General features: G+C 42.8%; 1 protein-coding gene across 3 annotated transcripts; it reads left to right on the forward strand.

Annotated features, from left to right (window-relative positions):
• Positions 1-663: 663 nt before the first annotated feature.
• LOC135645147 (dolichyl-diphosphooligosaccharide--protein glycosyltransferase subunit 4A-like) lies at positions 664-21,672 on the forward strand. Of its 3 annotated transcripts, XM_065163246.1 has the most exons (3): positions 694-936; positions 1,145-1,245; positions 21,392-21,672. In XM_065163246.1, exons 2-3 carry the CDS (start codon positions 1,234-1,236, stop codon positions 21,509-21,511), a joined length of 132 nt encoding a protein of 43 aa, XP_065019318.1. In that variant the 5' UTR covers positions 694-936; positions 1,145-1,233; the 3' UTR covers positions 21,512-21,672. The 3 variants fall into 3 exon arrangements, 2 of the variants coding, with proteins under 2 accessions (XP_065019318.1, XP_065019317.1); XR_010498681.1 differs by lacking the exon at positions 1,145-1,245 and having other exon boundaries at positions 664-936; positions 21,392-21,531; XM_065163245.1 differs by having other exon boundaries at positions 694-1,245.
• Positions 21,673-22,987: the final 1,315 nt, after the last annotated feature.

Raw genomic sequence — 22,987 nt, forward strand, 5'->3', positions numbered from 1 at the left:
CTTCAGCCCAATGTCCAATTCCTCATACTTTAATCAATTTACCTTTTCTTATTTAAGCTAGTCTTGCGTCACTTAAATGCACATTAGATGACAAACACATCAATTAATTTAATCATCAAAATATGAGATTCAATACTAGTAAGCGTAGAAATATATATCATATATACATATATATATATATATATATATATATATATATATATATATATATATATATATATATATATATATATATATATACGCATCCACACTAGATGATCATGGACCAAAGCCTAAGTGATCAGGCCCGAGCCAAAGGTTTGATCATATACATAAAGATCTAAGTGTGTCTCGGTGCATCTCCATACTCGGTGATTATTCGTCTCATCCTTATCAGTTCTATTGATATCTTAGCGTATCTCCATACCCATTAGCATTAGCATCTTCATGATCATGTCTTCTCATATAATTATAATTTAATTACAAGTAAGTATGCTCACAAATATACATATCACATGATAAAAAGTTTTCATCTTAGTCAAGAAGAGGTACGATACTATGGAAATTACATGCCACGTATAAGAAGGTGAGAGGGAGACTCGTATGAGTTGACCCTCCATGCGTCATCTGCAAAAGGAAGACCTCCACGTTGAACGCACGTGACACGACGGGGAAGATGCGATCGGGGTGGAAGGTTTGCTCATACGTCTGGACCGTCGATCGGGAGCCGATCAGGTTGCTAAGTGCATCAAGAAGTGTGATGGACGCAGGTCATGCGCGGTAATGGATAGGCGCCAGCACGGGAGAGGATCCGAGTTCCACAACCGGCGGCATTTCTGTTGGTGTATCTCGCGGGGTTAAGACTAGGGTTTAGATCGATCTCGTCGCACGCCTTAGATACAATACCCCGTATTCCTCGTCGAGCTTTGCGGGATTCCCTCAGCCTACCCGCCAGAGGTACCTCTCGTCCTCTCACTTCCTCCTCTCTGATAGAGTCATCTCGCCGCTGGATAAGTTTCTAGTTCCATGGATTGAAACTATGCTGGATCGCGTACTTTAGTAAACTCACATCGATTTGGTTTCGCATCATGTCGAAGTCAATGGGATGTTTTATGGCCCCTTTATGTATGAGCTTTATTCTGCGTGAAATCTGAGCTCATTTCAGGAATTTGATCGCTGTTATGGCGAAGTCTTGGCGCAGACATCGCGCGCCTATTGCTGCTCGCTACTCGCCCCTTGCCAATTCTAATCTAAATGGCCAGATTGGTAGGTGTGGTGGATCCTGAAAGAAAAGAATGGCGTGTCTGTATGACATTACCAATTTTGTTATATACTTCAGTATTAGCGTCTGATACCTTGTTCACGTATTCTTAAGTTCACGAATTCAAGCATAGCATTATGATGAATATTGTTGTTTTGTGACACATTGTCTTATCTCTTGTATGACATAGATATTTCATAAAATACATATGTGAAGCTCATCATGATTATACTGCGTATTATTGAAGTTTTATTAATGAGAGAGCATCATAAAGTGAAAGAAGATGATTCTTGAGTTAAGCTGTGTCTCGATCATTACAAGTAGAACAGAAGTTCTGATTATCAACGCCAGTGAACTCCTTCTTCGGCCTATTTATTCTTATCTTCCTTTGTTTTTTGTATAATTATGGTTATATATAGAAAGGTGAACAGTCTGATGGATTATTGTTGTGGAACGTAAAAGGTCATTCTAAACCTTTGGAAGGAAATGTCCCTCTAGACAAGAAGTGGAATTATGTTTGCAAGGAATGCTGCACCATTTGCAATTGTACATTGCTGTCATCATATAAAAAGAATGATAACTTGAAAGTTGAACTATGACATGAAAAGATAGAAAGGTCCTAAGCAATAATAGGGTGGCTGGTCTTATTTTCATCTGAAAACAGTAGATATTCGGCTGTTGTAACAGGAAAAACAGGAATCCTGAAGCTTTTTGATTGAGAATCTGCTAGGAGTTACTAATATAAATGCAAGAGGATGGAAGAGAAAAAAGGAGGAGGTAGACAATAAGATGAAAAGTGTGCAGCTCAGTATTTTTAATAGGCACCCAGGTGCTCGGGCAAGGTGAGGCGAGGCCCGAGCACCTCGCACAATGTCCGGGCGACGCGCTTCACTGAAGTGTTGCCTAGTTGCTCACTTGAGCCTAGGCATCAGGAGTCTTAGGCGAGCACTTGATTGAATGCTAGAAAATTGAACTAGAATGTGAACATTGGTTCAATTGAACCAACAAAATCCAATAGTAAACCCCACCACCCCACCCCCCAAAGTGAAACCTAGACTCTCGTTGCAAGACCCATCTCTAATCCACTACTGTTACCTTCGTGCATAGCTCCCTCTGTCGTTGACAAATAGGTCCAAAGCTTCCTCCGCTGCCAATGGATAAGTCCAAAGCTCCCTCCACTATCACTGCTTTCATGCACAGCTCCCTCCATTGCTGAGGGATAGGTCCGAAGCTTCTTTCGTTACCAACAGACACATTTGAAGCTTCACTCACCCTCGATGTTGTCGTCCGCAGCTTCCTCGGCAGCCGCTGCCTTTGTGCGCAACTCTGTCGTTGAGGGATAATAGGACCCTAGCAAGGTTGGGTCCTACTCAACTAAGAAGCAGCTAATAAAACCTTGTGAGATTGTAATAAACCTCACATAGCTGCCTCTATCCTATAAATAAGAGTGGCTAAGGTTTATATTTGGGCCTTTAGGCTTCTTAGCCACCGCCCCCTTTTACTGGGCTGGTTGGTTAGGGTTGAGGGCAAAAGGGGTAACTCACTTAGGAAGCAGCCCCTAGGGCTAGAGTTTGGAGCCCTATATAAGTATGTAGCCTCCATCTCTTTGGGAATAAGATCTATCTACAATTGCAGTCATTTGGCCGACTTCTAGGAGGAAGGAACCCCTATAGCGTTCCAAGGGTTTATCCCCCCTCAAAGATCAATCTACATATAATTCCTCTGGGGTTCTATCATCTGGTATCAGAGCAGTGATCTTGCTGCTTTTGCTGCCATCCCTACCACCCACCACTAACCAAGCAATTCCCACAATTGCTCTTGACGTCGTCATCTCCACTGTTATCTTCTACCGTAAATCAAATCAATCTACTGTTGTTACCTCCAATTGCATCAGAGATATGTTATTCTCCTATTACCAATACATTTTGCTGCTGTAATTTTCCATTCAAAATACCAAGAAGAAGTCTTTTTATCTATCCCGTACTACGAATTCCTTTCGTCGCAAAAGTTATCATCTTTGCGAATAAAGGATTACTGCAAAAAATTTCAGCCGCATATTGTTGCCTTTAACCAATCTATTTCATATCTTTTTTGAACGACATTTCTTATACGCTTCACAAATCATCTTGGCTTCCATCTAAGATTGATCTATTGAGGAATTCATCTCTAAAAACGTTTTTGTGTTGCTGTAAATTTTTGTCGCAAACCGTTGGAATTTTTCAACGAGAATTCTGCTATCGCAACTTGCAACAATTTTCTTGCTATTATACTGCCGAAATTTTCTTGATTAAATTTGTCATTATTGCTGTTATCTAAATCGAGATTTTGCTGTCAAATTTTCTCTTCAAATCTCTCGGTTTTTGTTGGATATTTCATCGAGAAACCAGTGTTTCTTCGATGACAATTCTACTCTTATAAGACAACACCTATCTGCAGCAACTTCCACCGATTTCTATCAAACTTTTGCTGCCATCTACCACATATCTAAAACTTTTTTTCCCTAACCTTCATCCACTACCATCACAGCCCTTAAACTCCACCAAACCACACCCTCAAACCACACCCAAAACAGCCACAAAACAAACCTAAACCGTAGCCCACATCCACCAATCCACCAACCCTTTCGACCACCACTTCTCTCAATCGATACATGCCTTTAACCCGACAACAAAAGAGAGATCTTAACATTACAAATTTGGAGGCATATACTATAACATCTGGGGAGACAATCAATGCTAAATTCGAAGCTTTCGAGACGCGAATAGAAGATAAGATTTAGACTCTCTTTACTAAACTCAGTTTGGGCCGACCACCAAGCCCAAAGAAATCACATCAAGGAGAGAGCTTTGACCGAAAAGATGACTTCCAAGAGAGGGGAGGCTCTATGACTGATCCCTACTATCCACGCATGAGGGTGGACTTCCCTAGATGGGAAGAAGGAGACCCAATTGGTTAGATCTCGCGCGCGGAGCGATATTTTCGGTACCACAAAATCGGGGACGCATCTATGGTGGAAATTGCCGCTATACATCTTGAAAGGGATGCTATACAGTGGTTTGACTAGTTTGAATACACTCATGGAGTCCTCTCATATCAACAATTCAAAGAAGGACTGCTGATCCGCTTCGGACTAACCGATTACGAGAACATTGATGGACAACTAATAAAGATCTGACAAACCTCCACCATTCAGGAGTACCAAACCAGGTTTGAAAGGTTATCTAATCAAACTCGTGATTGGTTTGAAAAACAACTATTGGGAACCTTTATTGAGAGCTTAAAGCCGGAGATTCGGGGAGAAGTTAAAGCGCGACAATTGTACACGCTTATGGCAGTCATCTCTTTCGCACGACTTCAAGAGGAGCGATTGAACCATGAAGCTCGGAGAACTAGGGTCGCTCCACGACCAGCAATACCGAAGCCCTTAGCCCCCCCTACTGTTAGCCGAGCCCCTGCACCAAAAAGGTTGACAAGAGAAGAGCTTCGGAAGCGATCTGCGAAGGGGTTATGTTGGCATTGCGACGAACTGTGGAGCCGCGAGCATCGTTGTAAAAAAGGGAGACTTCTTGTGATTGAACTAGTAGAAGAAGAGGTCATTGAACATCCAGAAGAGAGCCTTGAACATGAAGAATAAGATGCGGAAGAAGAGCCACAACCGACAGACTTTATGGTACACGCACTAGCCGACTACTCAAACCCGCAAACGATGAAAGTTGGAGGTCTTCTCAAACAACAACCGATCACTGTTCTCATCGACACGGGCAACACTAATAACTTCCTAAACAGTAAGGTTGCTGCTCGGATGGCGCTCCACATCGAAGGTTGCAGCAAATTCGACGTAAAGGTCGCCGACGACAGAATCCTAAAGTGCAACCAAAGATGTCCGCAAGTGAAACTATTGCTGCAAGACCAAGAAATTATCACCGACTTCTTCCTCCTACCAATTGATGACTATGAGGTCATGCTTGGCATAGAATGACTGACGACGCTAGGTGATGTCTCTTTGAACTTTTCCAAATTAATTATGAAATTCTACTGCAAAGACAAATAGATTATCCTACGCAGGAAGCGCGGAAGCAATGTAACCACCGTTTCGACCCAACGAATGGAGAAAGTTTTACACAAGGTAAATGGTGGCTTTTTTATGCATCTCCAGCAGCAACTAAAGGGGAAGAAAATAGAAATTGAAGATCAAAATCTCGCCCAATTGCTTGCTGAATTTGCCGACATTTTTGCTGAGTCACGTGGTCTTCCTCCTACTCGACAACATGATCATCGGATTCCAATTCTTCCAGGCAAGCCACCAGCGAACACTCGACCGTACCATTATCCTCACCTCCAAAAGGATGAAATTGAAAAGATTGTAAGAGAGATGCTTGAAACAGGGGTGATTCGGTCAAGTTACAGTCCCTATTCCTCACCGGTGCTACTTGTATGCAAGAAGGATGGAACTTGGCGGATGTGCATCGACTACCGAGCTTTAAATGACATCACCATCAAAGACAAGTACCCAATACCAGTGGTGGATGAACTTCTTGATGAGTTAAAAGGAGCTTGAGTCTTCACGAAGTTGGACCTCTAATCCGGTTACCATCAAATTCGGGTATGTGAAGACGACATTCCAAAAACTACATTTTGCACACATAACGACCATTATGAATTCTTGGTAATGCCTCTTGGACTCACTAATGCTCCTTCAGCCTTCCAAAGTCTCATGAACGATATTTTTCGGAGCTTTCTTCGCAAATTTGTGATAGCATTTTTCGATGATATTCTTATTTACAGCCCTTCTCTTGAGACTCACTTTCAGCATTTACGGGTTGTTTTAACGATCCTTCGGGAGAATACTCTTTTTGTTAAGCAGCCAAAGTGTAGCTTTCTTCAGAAAAAAGTAGAGTACCTTGGGCACATAATATCAGAAGAAGAAGTGGCGGTAGACGCAACAAAAATTGAAGTAATGCAAGGCTGATCGAAACCTATAAACATGAAATTACTATACGGGTTCCTTGGACTAACGGGCTACTATCGAAAATTTGTGAAGGACTATGGGAAGATCAGTGCACCCCTCACTTCTCTACTGAAAAGGGATGCTGTTAGGACTCTAGCTAGGAGAGTCCTAATTGAGAGGGACATTCTGTTAGGACTCTAGCTAGGAGAGTCCTAATTGAGAGGGACACTCTGTTAGGACTCTAACTAGGAGAGTCTTAATTGAAAGGGACATTCTGTTAGGAGGTTTTTTCTTAGAGAAGAATTAGGAGTTGTAAGGGAATAGGAGTCTTGAGTATGAGTCATATTAGGAGTTGGTTAGAAGTAAGAGTCTTAAATAGGAGTCCTATTAGGAGTTAGGGTTTAGAAGCCCTATAAATAGTCATGTATTCCTTCTCTTTTCTTAAGCAATAGATGAAACTTTTCTGCAGCCTTTGAGCAGCACTTGGAGGGAGGAACCCCTATAGAGTTCCAAGGAGGCCGATCCCCTAAAGAGATCAACCCCAAGTTTAGAATCTGCAAGGGTTCTAACACCTGGTATCAGAGCAGCGTTCTTGGCGTCTCGCTGCCCTTCCACAGCCATCCATCAACCCTCCACAACCATCCAAAGCAATTCCCACAATTGCTTAAAAGATCGTCGCCCAATTCCACCATCACCTCCACCACCGCAGATCAACCTTTGATCTCCCCGTGAATTGCAACAGGTTCTGGTTTCCTACCTTACTGCTGCTGCAATTTATTTATTCCTATCCGAAAATCCAAAAAAAAAAAAAAAAAATTTGTTCCTTTATTGCTGCAAATTTTCATCGTAAATTGCTGAAATTTTTCGACGAGAATTCTGCTATCGCAACTTACACCAATTTTCTTGCTATTACTGTCGAAATTTTCTTGATGGACATCCTTGCTATCATATAAACTGAGATATTGCTGTCAACTCTCTCCTCAAATCTCTCAAATTTTTTGTGGAGATTTCGTCGAGAAACCGTTGTTTCTTCGACGATAATTCTGCTCTTACAAGACAACACAATTCTGTAGCAAACTTTCACTGATTTCTATCAAACCTATACATGCCTTTAACTCGTCAACAAAAGAGAGATCTTAACATCACAGATTTGGAGTCATATACTATGGCATCTGAGGAGGCAATCAATGCTAAATTTGAAGCCTTTGAGGCACGAATGGAGGATAAGATTCGGACTCTCCTTACCGAATTCAGTTTGGGCCGACCACCAAGCCCGAAGAAATCACAACAAGGAGAGTGCTCTAACCAATCACATCATGCCCAAAGAGATGACTTCCAAGAGAGGGGAGGCTCTATGACCGACCCCAACTATTCGCGCATGAGAGTGGACTTCCCTAGATGGGAAGAAGGAGACCCAATTGGTTGGATCTCGCGCGCTGAGCGATATTTTCGGTACCATAAAACTACGGATGCATCCATGGTGGAAATTGCAGCTATACATCTTGAAGGGGATGCCATACAATGGTTTGACTGGTTTGAACACACTTATGGAGCCCTTTCATGGCGACAATTCAAAGAAGGACTACTGATCCGCTTCGGACCAACTTATTACGAGAACATTGACGGACAACTAGCAAAGATCCGACAAACCTCTACCATTCAGGAGTACCAAACCAGGTTTGAAAGGTTATCTAATCAAACTCGTGATTGGTCTGAAAAACAGTTATTGGGGACTTTTATTGAGGGCTTAAAGCCGGAGATCCGGGGAGAAGTTAAGGCGCGACAACCATACACGCTTATGGCAGCCATCTCTTTCGCACGACTTCAAGAGGAGCGATTGAACCATGAAGCCCGGAGGACAAGGATCACTCCACGACCTACAATACTAAAGCCCTCAGCCCCCCCTACTATCAACCGAGTCCCTGCACCAAAAAGGTTAACAAGAGAAGAATTTCGGGAGCGATCTGTGAAGGGGTTATGTTGGCATTGCGACGAGCCGTGGAGCCGCGAGCATCGCTGTAAAAAAGGTAGACTTCTTATGATTGAACCAGTAGAAGAAGAGGTCATTGAACATCTAGAAGAGAGCCTTGAACATGAAGAAGAAGATATGGAAGAAGAGCCACAGCCGACCGACATTACGGTACACGCACTAGCCGGCTATTCAAATCCGCAAACGATGAAAGTTGGAGGCCTTCTCAAACAACAGCCGATCACTGTTCTCATCGACACGGGTAGCACTAATAACTTCCTGAATAGTAAGGTTGCTGCTCGGATGGCACTGCATATTGAAGGTTGCAGCAAGTTCGATGTAAAGGTTGCCGACGGTAGAATCCTAAAGTGCGACCAAAGATGCCCGCAGGTGAAACTATTACTGCAAGACCAAGAAATTATCACCGATTTCTTCCTCCTACCAATCGATGACTATGAGGCAGTGCTTGGTATAGAATGGCTGACTACACTAGGTGATGTCTCTTGGAACTTTTCTAAATTAATTATAAAATTCTACTGTAAGGGCAAGCAGATCATCCTACGCGGGAAGCGCGGAAGCAACGTTACCACTGTTTCGACCCAATGAATGGAGAAAGTTTTACACAAGGTAAATGGTGCCTTTTTGATGCACCTCCAGCAGCAACCAGAGGGGAAGAAAATAGAATTTGAAGATCAAAATCTTGCCCAATTACTTACTGAATTTGCCGACATATTTGCTGAACCGCGCGGTCTTCCTCCTTCTCGGCAACATGACCATCGAATTCCAATCCTTCCGGGCAAGCCACCAGCGAACACTCGACTATACCGATATCCTCACCTTCAGAAAGATGAAATTGAAAAGATCGTAAAGGAGATGCTTGAAACAGGGGTGATTCGACCAAGTTGCAGCCCCTATTCCTCACCGGTGCTACTTGTACGCAAGAAGGACGGAACTTGGCGGATGTGCATCGACTACCGAGCTTTAAATGGCATCACCGTCAAGGACAAATACCCAATACCAGTGGTGGATGAACTTCTTGATGAATTGAAAGGAGCTCGAGTCTTCACGAAGTTGCACCTCCGATCCGGTTACCACCAAATTCGGGTATGTAACGATGACATTCCAAAAACTGCATTTCGCACACATGATGACCATTATGAATTCTTGGTAATGCCTTTTGGACTCACTAATGCTCCTTCAACCTTTCAAAGTCTCATGAATGATATATTTCGGAGCTTTCTTCGTAAATTTGTGCTGGTATTTTTCGATGATATTCTCGTTTACAGCCCTTCTCTTGAGACTCACTTTCAGCATTTACGGATTGTTTTGACGATCCTTCGGGAGAATACTCTTTTTGTTAAGCAACCAAAGTACAGCTTTCTCCAGCAAAAAGTAGAGTACCTTGGGCATATAATATCAGAAGGAGTGGCGGTAGACCCAACAAAAATTGAGACAATGCAAGGCTGGCCGAAACCTACAAACGTGAAATTACTGCGGGGGTTCCTTGGACTAACGGGCTACTACCGAAAATTTGTTAAGGACTATGGGAAGATCAGTGCACCACTCACTTCTTTACTGAAAAAAGATGCTTTCCAATGGTCGAACAAAGCCTCTGCTGCCTTCGACAAACTTAAAGCAGCCATGACAACGACGCCGGTGCTTGCGCTACCAGATTTCAATAGACCCTTCATCATTGAGGCCGACGCATCTGGAGTCGGAATTGGAGTCGTTCTCATGCAAAATGGTCGACCACTCGCATACACTAGCAAGGCATTATATCCCTCCCATCAAAATATGTCAGTATATGATAAGGAGATGCTTGCCATTGTATACGCAGTAACGAGGTGGAGACCCTACCTGATCGGCCGGCGATTTCAAATTAAAACTGACCATAAAAGCCTCAAGTACTTTTTTGGAGCAAAAGATATCATCCCCTGAGCAGCAAAAATGGGTAACCAAACTTCTTGGATTTGATTATGAAATTATTTACAAAAAGGGGAAAGAAAACGTTGTTGCAGATGCACTCTCACGGCTACCTGAACAAGCTAAGGTCTCAGCCATCTCCCTTCTTACCACCGGTCTCCTCGAGGACATTAGGGAAGAATGGAAGAAGGATCCAGAGATTAGCAAGATCATAAAAAAATTGGAGGAGGATCCAAGTGCAAATAGCCCACTACACTTGGGATTCGAGGGATTTACGCTACAAAGGTCGCATTGTGCTTATACCTGACTCCCCTTGCATCGCAATCATCTTGCATGAAATGCACTCTATACCTTCAGCAGGGCACTCTGGATTCCTAAGAACCTACAAAAGAGTAAAGCAAAATTTTTATTGGAGAGGGATGAAAAAAATTATTGCTGAATATGTGGCACAATGTGATGTATGTCAACAGCACAAGGGTGAAACTGTGGCAAATCCAGGGAAGCTACAACCACTACCTATACCAGACTCAGTGTGGACTGACATCTCCATGGACTTCATTGAAGGGCTGCCATCTTCCAAAGGTAAAAGCACGATTCTCGTGGTGGTTGATCGACTTACGAAATATGCTCATTTTTGTGCTGTGAGAAATCCCTACACTGCTGCTAGTATTGCTCAGATTTTCATAGAAAATATTGTTAAACTGCATGGGATGCCAAGGTCCATCGTAAGTGATCGTGACAGGATCTTCACTAGTAAATTTTGGACCGAGTTATTTCAGTTGCAAGGCACCAAACTCAAGATGAGCACAGCATATCATCCACAAACTGACGGCCAAACAGAGGTGGTAAATAGGTGCTTAGAGACGTACCTCCGGTGTTTCGCTAGCGACCGACCAAAAGAGTGGGCAAAATGGCTTCCTTGGGCCGAATGGTGGTATAATACTACATATCATTCATCTACAAAATGTGCCCCTTATGAAGCATTGTATGGTCGACCAGCACCTGTGATTCCAAAGTATGTAATTGGCTCGGCCAAGGTAGATCAGGTTGACCAAGAATTGATTGATAGGGACAAACTCTTACAATTGTTAAAAGATAATCTCTCTACCGCTCAAGCCAGAATGAAGCAGCAAGCCGACACACGACGAAGTGAAAGAGAATTTTCAGTGGGAGATTGGGTTTATCTTCGCCTACAACCATACAAGCAACTCTCTATCAACACTCGAGCATCCATGAAGCTATCCCCACGTTTTTATGGGCCCTATCAGATCACAGAGCGTATTGGAGCCGTGGCATACAGACTTAAATTACCTGAAGATGCCAAAATTCACCCTGTCTTCCACGTATCATGCCTAAAGCCCAAGTTGGGAGAACACGAGTCACCCGAGATCCAACTACCCAACACAACTGAGGATGGAGTTATTCAAGCCCAACCACAGGCCATCCTCGATCGTAGGATCGTGATGCGTCGCCGACATCCCTCTACTGAAGTACTAGTGCATTGGAATAATCTACCACTTGACGATGCCACATGGGAACCATATGAGGAGCTGAAGACCCGGTTCCCTGAGTTCATGTAATCTCAGCCTTGAGGACAAGGCTGATTTGAAGAGGGCGGGTCTGTTAGGACTCTAGCTAGGAGAGTCCTAATTGAGAGGGACATTCTGTTAGGACTCTAGCTAGGAGAGTCCTAATTGAGAGGGACACTCTGTTAGGACTCTAACTAGGAGAGTCCTAATTGAAAGGGACATTCTGTTAGGAGGTTTTTTCTTAGAGAAGAATTAGGAGTTGTAAGGGAATAGGAGTCTTGAGTATGAGTCATATTAGGAGTTGGTTAGAAGTAAGAGTCTTAAGTAGGAGTCCTATTAGGAGTTAGGGTTTAGAAGCCCTATAAATAGTCATGTATTCCTTCTCTTTTCTTAAGCAATAGATGAAACTTTTCTGCAGCCTTTGAGCAGCACTTGGAGGGAGGAACCCCTATAGAGTTCCAAGGAGGCCGATCCCCTAAAGAGATCAACCCCAAGTTTAGAATCTGCAAGGGTTCTAACAGATGCCTTCCAATGGTCGGACAAAGCCTCCGCTGCCTTCAACAAACTTAAGGCAGCCATGACGACGACGCTGGTGCTAGCGCTACCAGATTTCAGCCGACCCTTCATTATTGAGGCTGATGCATCTGGAGTCGGAATTGGAGCTGTTCTCGTGCAAGATGGTCGACCGCTCGCTTACACCAGCAAGGCATTATCTCCCTCCCATAAAAAAAATATCAACATATGATAAGGAGATGCTCGCCATTGTGCACATAGTAATGAGGTGGAGACCCTACTTGATCAGCCGGTGATTTCAAATTAAAACCGACTATAGAAGCCTGAAGTACTTTTTTGAGCAAAAGATATTATCCCTTGAGCAGCAAAAATGAGTAACTAAACTTCTAGGATTTGATTATGAAATTATTTACAAAAAGGGAAAAGAAAACATTGTTGCAGATGCACTCTCACGGTTACTTGAGCAAGCTAAATTTTCAGCCTTCTCTCTTCCTATCACCGGCTTTTTCGAGGACATTAGAGAGGAATGGCAGAAGGATCCAGAGATCAGCAACATCATTAAAAAATTGGAGGAAGATCCAAGCGCAATAGCCCACTACACTTGAGACTCGAGGGATCTACGCTACAAAGGTCGCAGTGCACTTATACCTGACTCCCTTTACATTAAAATCATCCTGCACGAAATGCACTCCACACCTTCAATAGGGCACTCTGAATTTCTAAGAACCTACAAAAGAGTGAAGCAAAATTTTTATTGGAGAGGGATGAAAAAAATTATTTCTGAATATGTGGCACAATGTGAAGTATGTCAACAACACAAGGGTGAAACAGTGGCAAGTCCAGGGAAGCTACAACCACTACTCGTACCGAACTTGGTGTGGACTAACATCTCTATGGACTTCATCGAACGTCTGCCACCTTCCAAAGGTAAAAGCACAATTCTCGTGGTGGTTGATCGACTTACGAAATATGCTCATTTTTGTGTTGTGCGAAATCCCTACACTACTGCTAGTATTGCCTAGATTTTCATAGAAAATATTGTTAAACTGCATAGGATGCCAAGATCCATCGTAAGTGATCGTGATAGGATCTTCATCAGTAAATTTTGGACCGAGTTATTTCAGTTACATGGCACCAAACTCAAGATGAGCACAACATATTATCTATAAACTGACGGCCAAACAAAGGTGGTGAATAGGTGTTTAGAGACGTACCTTCGGTGTTTCGCTAGTGACCGGCCAAAGGAGTGGGCGAAATGGCTTCCCCGGTGTCACAGACAAACTTCGAAACAGGATGTTTGATAAAATGCTTATGTATGTCCGTGTCTTTTGGTATGTTCATGCTTTGCACAGCATGTAGAGGGACGACCGAAGGCTTAATAGTCCTATTTTAGTTGGGTTTGGTGGCCGCTTTAGGCTTGTAAATAAAGGTTGTGTCATGTGGACACTTGTGAGAGATTTTCGGTTTGTAATGGACCATTTTGACCCTTTGTTGTGCAATTGTTCAGAGCTTGTAAAGTCTGTTTGTAATTTGCATTGTCTATAAAGTGTTTTCGGAAATGTTTGCTTGTGGATCCCGAATGAGGCGTTTTCTATAACCCGTTCTCTCTTTTGTGGGTCCTAAGGGACATGGGAGGCTTCGGGGAGGCTGACCTTTGCAGACGGATACGCAAAGGTGCCGCACGACTTAGGCAAAACCAGCTAAGTCCGTGATAGATGATATCAAAGCGGGACAAGCACTCATAGAAACACTTGGCATGCAAACGTGGGGGACCTAACGGGGCTGCGTTGAGGGCAGTCAGCACACGCGCGACCGTTTGTAGGAAAACGGGCATGGAGATGTAGGGAAAAGGAGTCGCTCGGAGGAGCGGGCATCTAAGATTGGCATTCAGAGGAATGGCCAACCCTTCGCGCAAGAGGCACCACGAGAACAAGTAAGCTTGGAAGAATGCGGAGCGCACAAAGGTTGGGATGGCTGAGTTTGAGCTACGGCTCAACGTTGACAACTATACTTGATGGTGCTCAAGACAAGCGAGGTGCTTGGTAAAGGATGAGACCATGCAAGGTGGAATGAGTTGCTCGGCGACCGAAAGAGTTGTGCAAAGCTCACAGAGGTGAGAGGAATTGCTAACTCGAAGAATTCAGTACTCATGCATGGGCTTGTATGCGGACGATAGAATGTTCGCGACCATCCCAAGACGATCGAAACTCGGCGCCATGGAGCATCGAAACTTTTTCTTCGGTATGTGAAGGATACGTTCGTAGGAGGCTGAAGTGTGCAGTGAGTTCAACATGTTGCTAGGCCTTGAGTGGTGCAGCGGGGGTTGTATTGACGTGGAGTCGCAATCTAGCAAGTGCGTTTACAAGAGGCAGAATAATGCACAATTTGTTCAGCAAATCGGTGTAGTCCAAGGGGATGGTGGTCTCCGAAACGAAGAGAGATGTTGCTCAAACGGGATAGATATCTAGGAGGGATAAGTCCTGGCTCTCCAGAGGGAGAATCATGTGTAACAGACCGTACATGTTAAGGAGTACCTCAACAAACAACAACTCCACGAAGCTCTATGGACCGAGCCAACGGCAAGGAGTCGTTGCATGATGTCGCTTGAGAGAATACATTAGTGGATGCATTGCGAGATCAAGTGGGGGAGCGACCCAAAGCAACACAAATGAAGGCACACTTGGAGTCGATATGGAGATCGAACTCAAGGGAGGGTTGACCCGTAGAATGGTGGGCACGAGGGCCACCATCAACTCAATGTAAAAACGAGGAGTGGAGCAACTTGGGTGTACCCAAGCCACATGAAGGGAGCCAGCATAGAAGATGGAACATGGAGCGGAGGCACAGTGCTTTCCTTGGACAAAGGTTAAGGACATGAACTCTTGCAGAGGCAAGAGCAGGATTATATTGTTTCATGGGTCCTTCATTCTGACGGAGCAGACTCATCTTGTATGGTGCCAAAGACGAAGGGAGCTTCTGGGCAGATGCACCTTATCTCGGAGAAGCATATGATGGAGGAACTAAGGCAACTCAACTTGCGGAGGCGAAGTTGGGTTCAGAAGGCCTTGGCACGGGGCAAGAGGACGCGGAAGCGAGTACTCTTGAAGAATATGCCATAGTGTTACCATTCAAGTTGTCATGAAGGAAGCGGTGTATAGCGGAGATTGTGCTGGTAGGGGCAGAGGCCTAGAATCCAGACAATGGTGCACTAATTGCAGCGAAGTCGGGGGACTTCGGGAGCTACTAGGCGACGGACTGTCCTAGAGCGGTGCTTCATCTAGGTGTGACCCAAGAGTGGGTGGATGAAGGTCGATTGCCAAAAGAGCGAACAAAATCGAAGGTGGAAGAGACCCTGCGATGTATTGGCAGAGGCCACACATGGAGGGATCACAATTCGAGTTTATCCCACAATGATCAGAATGCAATGGAGATGTCACCAGGAGGCGACATGGTGCAGCGGATCGTGGTTGAGCAGTTTGTGGCAATGCGATACACATGAATAAGTCCCGTGAGGGACTAGATCATACGAAGGTATGATCGGGAGCTACTGGAAGCTCCACTTCGGTGAACAACACGACGACAAGAAGGGTTATAGATTCAAGGAGTGAAGGCCATGGTACCGCAGAGGCGGGTCTTCCGTGCGTTCATCGAATTTTGCATGGGATGAAAGCCTTAGTCATAAGCATATGGGGGCTGTGTTCCACCAAGGAAAAAGTTTGAATGTATGTACAAATGAGTCCCATGGGAGAGACTTGATCATGCAGAGGTATGATCGAAGCAGTTGGAGAGTTGGACTGCTCCAGAGCTCATATTCGCTTAAGGGAGCCCGACAAGTCAGAGGACAAGGTCGAGTAAGCGAACGTTGCTACCAAGGAAGCTAAGGAGAACAGAATCGGTACAAATTCTACAACGTGATGGCAGAGGCCATGCATGGGAGTTGCAGTCTGTCTTTCCATCGACCAAAGGGAGCTGCTTGGAGAACACAGAGGTGTTGAAGCAGGGGGTCGAAAGGGGCGAGGAAGCGGTGACGAGTCCAGAGGGACTTAGCTACCCAAAATCAAGCATCAATTAGAATGGAGGTGGACTCGGAGGAGTGCCACAGAGACATATCTACTGATCGTGAAGTAAAGGGATGCAGATGCGAGGTGACGGATAGTAGGGCCATGGTACCGCAGAGGTGAGACTTCTGTGAAAGTCATTGATCCCTTGCTCTTATGGAGGGAGAGTGCTTGGTCGTAAAAGGGGCCGAGGAGGTGGAGCATGCATAGGCAAACTCTAAATACCGAGACAAGGCTGAAGGGCAGAGGCCAAGGAACTTCGTAAGACCGGTGTCAATGAGCTTCTCATCAAGATAGCCAAAAGTGAAGGACTTCGGGTTATGCAAAAGCGCACGACCAAGGAACGAAGTAGGCAGTATGCGGTGCTGTACATTTGCTACTCAGTGGAGTAGGCGGCAGGGTTGATGGAGAAGACGGTACAATCCTAGAGGCGACCAAATCTATTAGAGAATTACTCCAAGTTGGGGTGAAAACTTCCTGCATTTCAGAAGTTCGATGGTATTGAGAAGGTGAATAACAATAACTAACTCAACGCAAGGAGTGCAAACACTTCAAGTGCTTCAGAAGTGTGAGCAAAGAGTAGGCGAAGGCTAGTAACCAGCTCGATGTATGGAGTACAACCTCGAGGAGGCGGGCGAAGTTGAGTAATCTTTGCCTTCTCAACTCTTAAGAGAATGGGCGAAACCAAGTACCCCAATTCTCTTATCTACCCAGTAGAGAAGCTCTGCACAGGTTCAAAGACCCTTCGAAGATATTAGAAGACAATAGTTGTCAAATCCTCACCATTGGTGATCAGTGCTACTGAGAGTAGAGTATCTGCCTCATTTCCCAATAGAATGCCAATCGAAAGCGGAAGTGATGCGAATCTACTTGAAAGTGACAACTAAGTGAAAGAAGAGTCGATGAGCAAATTTTGTGGAGGAAGGACAAAAAACTTTGAAAGTTTGCGAGGCGATGCTCGTTAAAGCTCCAACAAGCATCCACCTAGTTCAAGAAGCGTGAGGCATTTGAGAGACTGGCACACAATAAGGATGGTCTTTTCCTTCATTTGGAGAATCCGCAGGAATCAACAAGGATCAACACAACTCAGCCAACCCCACACCAGAGTCAGAGTCATTGGTGAGTTGAAGCAGCATGGCGGATCAAAGGTTCGACTATTCAAAAATAGCAGCGGAGAGCAGCTGGGAGCCAAGAGGCACATTGCAGTTGGAGCAGAAGATTGAAGACTCAGCAAAGGCGAGGAGTTGCAGTGTTCACAAAGGCTTCGACGAGGACGTCGAAGGAATAAGAGGGGGAGAATGTCACGGACAAACTTCGAAACAGGATGTTTGATGTAATGCTTATGTATGTCCGTGTCTTTTGATATGTTCATGCTTTGCACAGCATGTAGAGGGACGACCGAAGGCTTATTAGTCCCATTTTAGTTGGGTTTGGTGGCCGCTTTAGGCTTGTAAATAAAGGTTGTGTCATGTGGACACTTGTGAGAGATTTTCGGTCTGTAATGGACCATTTTGACCCTTTGTTGTGCAACTGTTCAGAGCTTGTAAAGTCTGTTTGTAATTTGCATTGTTTATGAAGTGTTTTCGGAAATGTTTGCTTGTGGATCCCGAATAAGGCGTTTTCTCTAACTCGTTCTCTCTTTTGTGGGTTCTAAGGGACATGGGAGGCTTCGGGGAGGTTGGCCTTTGCGGACGGACACGCAAGGGTGCCGCACGACTTAGGCAAAACCAGCTAAGTCCATGACACTGGGCTGAATGGTGGTATAATACTATATATCATTCATCTACAAAATGTGCCCCATATGAAGCACTATATGGTCGACTGGCCCTTGTGATTCCAAAGTATGTAATTGGCTCAGCCAAGGTAGATCAGGTCGACCAAGATTTAATTGACAGGGACAAACTCCTACAACTGCTAAAGGATAATCTTTTTCCGCTCAAGCCAGAATGAAGCAGCAAGCCAACACACGACGAAGCGAAAGAGAATTTTTAGTAGGAGATTGGGTTTATCTTCACCTACAGCCATACAAGCAACTCTCCATCAACACACGAGCCTCCAAGAAGCTATCCCCACATTTTTATGGGCCCTATCAGATCACAGAGCATATTGGAGCCGTGGCGTACAGACTTAAATTGTTTGAGGATGCCAAAATTTACCCTGTCTTCCACGTGTTATGCCTGAAGCCCAAGTTGAGAGAACACGAGTCACCCCAGATCCAATTACCCAACACTACTGAGGATGGAGTTATTCAAGCCCAACCACAAGCCATCCTTGACTGCAGGATCGTGATGCGTCGTCGACGTCCCTCTACTGAAGTACTAGTGCATTGGAATAATTTACCACTTGAAGACGCCATATGGGAATCATATTAGGAGCTAAAGACCCGGTTCCCTAAGTTCATGGAACCTCAGCCTTGAGGACAAGGCTGATTTGGAGAGGGCAGGCTTGATAGGACCCTAGTAGGGTTGAGTCCTACTCAACCAAGAAGCAGCTAATAAAACCCTGTGAGATTGTAATAAACCCTACCTAGCCGCCTCTATCATATAAAGAAGAGTGGCTATGGTTTATATTTGGGCCTTTGGGCTTCCTAACCGTCGCCCCCTTTTACTGGACTGGTTGGTTAGGGTTGAGGGCAAAAGGGGTAACTGACTTAGGAAGCAACCCCTAGGGCTAGGGTTTGGAGCTCTATATAAGCATGTAGCCTCAATCTCTTTGGGAATAAGATCTATCTACAATTGTAGCCATTTGGTCAACTTCTAGGAGGAAGGAACCCCTATAGCGTTCCAAGGGTTGATCCCCCTCAAAGATCAATTTACATAGAATTCCTCTGGGGTTCTATCAAGGGACAGGTCCGAGGCTTCCTCCATCGTCGACGGGCACATCCGAAGCTTCCTTCGTCCTCGATGCCACTGCTTGCAGATGCTACAACTTACCCTCGATGGGCAAGTTGATTTTATCTTATATTATGATTTTTATAATTTCACTAGTTAAAACAATATCAGCAAAGTACCAATTTGATAAAATTTAAATTAGTTGATCTTGCACCAATAGGTCCCTCTAATATATGATAGAATTCAAATTAGCTTCCATAAGAAATATTGGATGAGATTTTATTTTATAATCATATTATCAATCGTAATATATATTTTTTATATTGTAATATTCTAGAGCGTCTCTCTTCGTTTGGGCGGGTGCCTAGATGAGTGCCTCGAGTGTTTTGAAACCTTGGCATCTTTTGGCGCCTAAATCTTTTAAAAACACTGGTGCAGCTAAAATTGTCTTTATGTTACTCAAAAGATTTACATACTTTTACTAGTTAGACACCTCTTACATATATCAATGCTATGACTTTTTCCTTCCTCCATTCACATTCTTTACTGGTCACATTCTAAAGTCAAATAGAAATCTTCAACAGCATTGAAATTATATCATCCTAGGCACTTAATCCTTTCGATTTTGTCAGTTAAGAACTTTTGGACCAATTTAAGGTGCAGCCAAACAGGAAATTGCAGACAACTTTTCGTCATGTAATAGTGCTCCAGTCCTACCTAAACCCACTAATGTTGGACCAAAGGTTACTGTTGCATCAATTTAACCCGTACTAAAAAAGGAGCATGAAAGAGACTAGAATTATGTATCAAGATAACTATGTCCATTAGCCATATTTGACTAAATGAAAATTTCAAATTTGTGTCACTTAGATTTAGTTGTATAAGATGCTGTGGAACTCAGTCATTCTTATGTATCTTTTCTTTATTGATTCATCATAACAAATATGTTCTATTACAATAGTATGAGACATTCTTGGTAATTGGATTTTGATTTCAGAATGTTTTAGTTAATTTTCTTCTTATTTGTGTCAGTATTTTATTATGATTCAGGACTGAAATTCTGAAGTTATGCAATTTAAGTATTTATCATTTCTGCTGTCAGATCTATGGCAATCTCTTGTCATCATTTGACTGTCTCAAAAATGAACGTTGTATAGTATTCTTTTCAAGTAAATCTAGTTGAGGCAAACATAGAAGATTAATAGGTTCAGAAAAGGAGACCTGTTTCTGTCATAAGCGCACTGACATCTTTCAGAGAGTGGCAATAAGCCATTTGATTAGATTCAAAAATTTTGATATTGTACTCAGACAACTTTTGGGAAGATATATGGCCACCGAACTCCTTTGTTTGGAGGAAACTGGTTGATAGGCTTATAATATTCTGTACTGCATAAAGTTGGAGGGACTATTGAATGCTTTTATTTCTGTTTCTTTGATTTAGTTACTTATATTGGTATAAAAAGAATCATTATATTTCTACTTTTGGTAATTATAGGTTATTTCTGAATTTGTTGTTCTTATTATTTCTTAAGAATAAACTTTTCGTTGATATGATATTTTATAGTTTTATAGTTTCAATTTTACATGTAAACAAAATTTTTAAAAATGTTTCATGTGCAAAAATCAGTTTCCTGTTGACAGACTATTCTGCTGGATCAAAGAATTCTAAGATAAGTGCATGTTTAATAATTATCTCACAAACCATGCAAAATTAATGTTGCATTATACAGAGTCAACCTTGGTGTAGTAAAAAGGTTGCTTGAATTGGTCCTATGCTCATGTGTCTGAACCCAGACAAATCTTTCTGCTTGTGGCTGTTAAGAAATTTGTGCATGTTACTCTCTCCTTCACCAGACCTCTTGCACTGCATTGGTCTTGTTTATTTTGTATTTACTATGTTGTTCCCTCCAGAACAATATTCTGACTTCCCCTGGGATAAAGAAATTTGAAAAAATGTATGTAAACAAATACTTAAGATGGATTATATATATATGTCATCATAGTTTTTGTATCAGTTGGAAACAATGCTAGACGCTTACACTCATACTGGCATATATATATATATATATATATATATATATATAGTTGCTTACACAAACATAGTCAATGAGAATTCTTAGTGTTCAGTACTTGTTCTTGTGATAGTTGTGCATTTGTTACCCATAACTTACCGCTGCTGCCATCTTTATTTATTGTAAGCAAGTTATCTAGTTCACATAAATTAAAATACAGAGCATCAAGGCATCTAATGATGATTCAGATGTAAGTGCTGAGGGCCTGTGGTTATCTTTTAATTGCTAAAGTCAATGTTAACTATCTCACTTTGTGGAATGCTTATTTCCTGGATCATGTCTCAATCTTATCATTTTCTATCTTGCAGATGATTGATGATCAAGATTTAGGATTCTTCGCCAATTTTCTAGGCATCTTCATATTTATTTTGGTGATTGCTTATCATTATGTGATGGCAGATCCAAAGTATGAAGGAAACCAATGTTAAGATTGTGGTGTTTTAGAAGGATTCAGAACTTCTATCTATGGGTCTTATATCTAAACGACAGTTTTTCCGGTTTTACATAAAACTTGAGCCAGAAACTTGTAAGAATTTTGCGTCTGCTTCATAATGAGGTAACTCTTGGCCTTCGGTGCCCATTTTTATAAGTACTACATGAATATATTGCCTCTTTAGCAACAGCAACTAGAATTGATCATTTGCTTGCAAAAGTTTTGAAGAAGTAAAATCCTTGGCATTTGCTACTGCTGTCGGTCTTGTTTCTTTTTTTGAAAATGAAAATCTAGGTTAATTAAAAAAGGCATCCATACAGACATTGAGGAGGTGAATTACCCATCCTTTGAGATGTCAGAGTTACAGACTTCAACAAAATAAGCTAATTGGTGAGTGTCAGAGTTCATAGTTCTAGGTGCATGAGTCCATTTAGTGACTTTCACAGAATTAGCTAGAGACATAAAATCAGTGCAAAGGTTCCTCAAATGCCATGGGAAGTCCTTACCTTCAGATAACATGTTGATCATTTGGAAGGGGTCAGATTTCATCAAAGGTTGGTCCTATTCTCCTGGTGGCTTTTCAATAATCCTTGCCACAATTCCCAACACTCAGCATGTATGAGGATCATTGGACATTTGAGTTGAACAGCCCCTAAAAAATAATGTTTCCTTGATTGTCGAGTAAAATGTCGCCAACTCCTACATCGACAGCATTGTTAATAAAGGATCCATCACAGAAAAGAGTATATGAGGATGTATCAGGGTAATTAGTTGGCAGAGATGGGAAACAGGTCTCCCTTCTAGCACTATCAGGGTGACTGGGCTAGACATTACTCTTATTGATCATAGCGTTATCAGGGTAAGATAGTAATGAATAGTGCCTTAGCAATCAATCTTCATAACTATCTTGGTTAGATCGATTTCAGGTCTGTCCAACTCATGTTGAATGAGTTTCTTAATGTCTTTGGGTACCAAATGGCACAAATACCGTATAATAGATTTGATGGTTATCGACATTTGGATTCGAAATCCGTATTGTTGTAATCAGAGGTCACGGTATCTTCTGACCAGGTGTCTGGAGTGTAGACTTTCTATCCAGGTTTTTTGTCACTTCAAAAGTTTATAATTTGCTGCTGTTCATATTTTTTTTGTTCACCTGCAATTGTACAAAGGTTTACCATTATCTACTATAAGAATGCAGGCTTAAATAGGGAATTAAGATTGCTGGTCTGTAGTCTTTGTTAAAATGCCCCTTCTAAAGTGGTTTGAAACATTTGCATTCGAGGAAAATTTTAGTTCATTCTTTCAAGCATACCTGCAAACCACATCACATCCAGTCACTGTTGTAACATGCCACTTCCAAGCCAACACAAAGAGCACCTTCACGTCCAGCCACAATCAATATGACAGTGTGACATTGCTTTGTGCTAGACTCGCAACAAGCTAACCTTCCATAGCTTGCCACATTGCG

The sequence above is a fragment of the Musa acuminata genome, chromosome BXJ3-8 (genome assembly GCF_036884655.1).
Source record: "Musa acuminata AAA Group cultivar baxijiao chromosome BXJ3-8, Cavendish_Baxijiao_AAA, whole genome shotgun sequence".
NCBI lineage: Eukaryota > Viridiplantae > Streptophyta > Magnoliopsida > Zingiberales > Musaceae > Musa > Musa acuminata.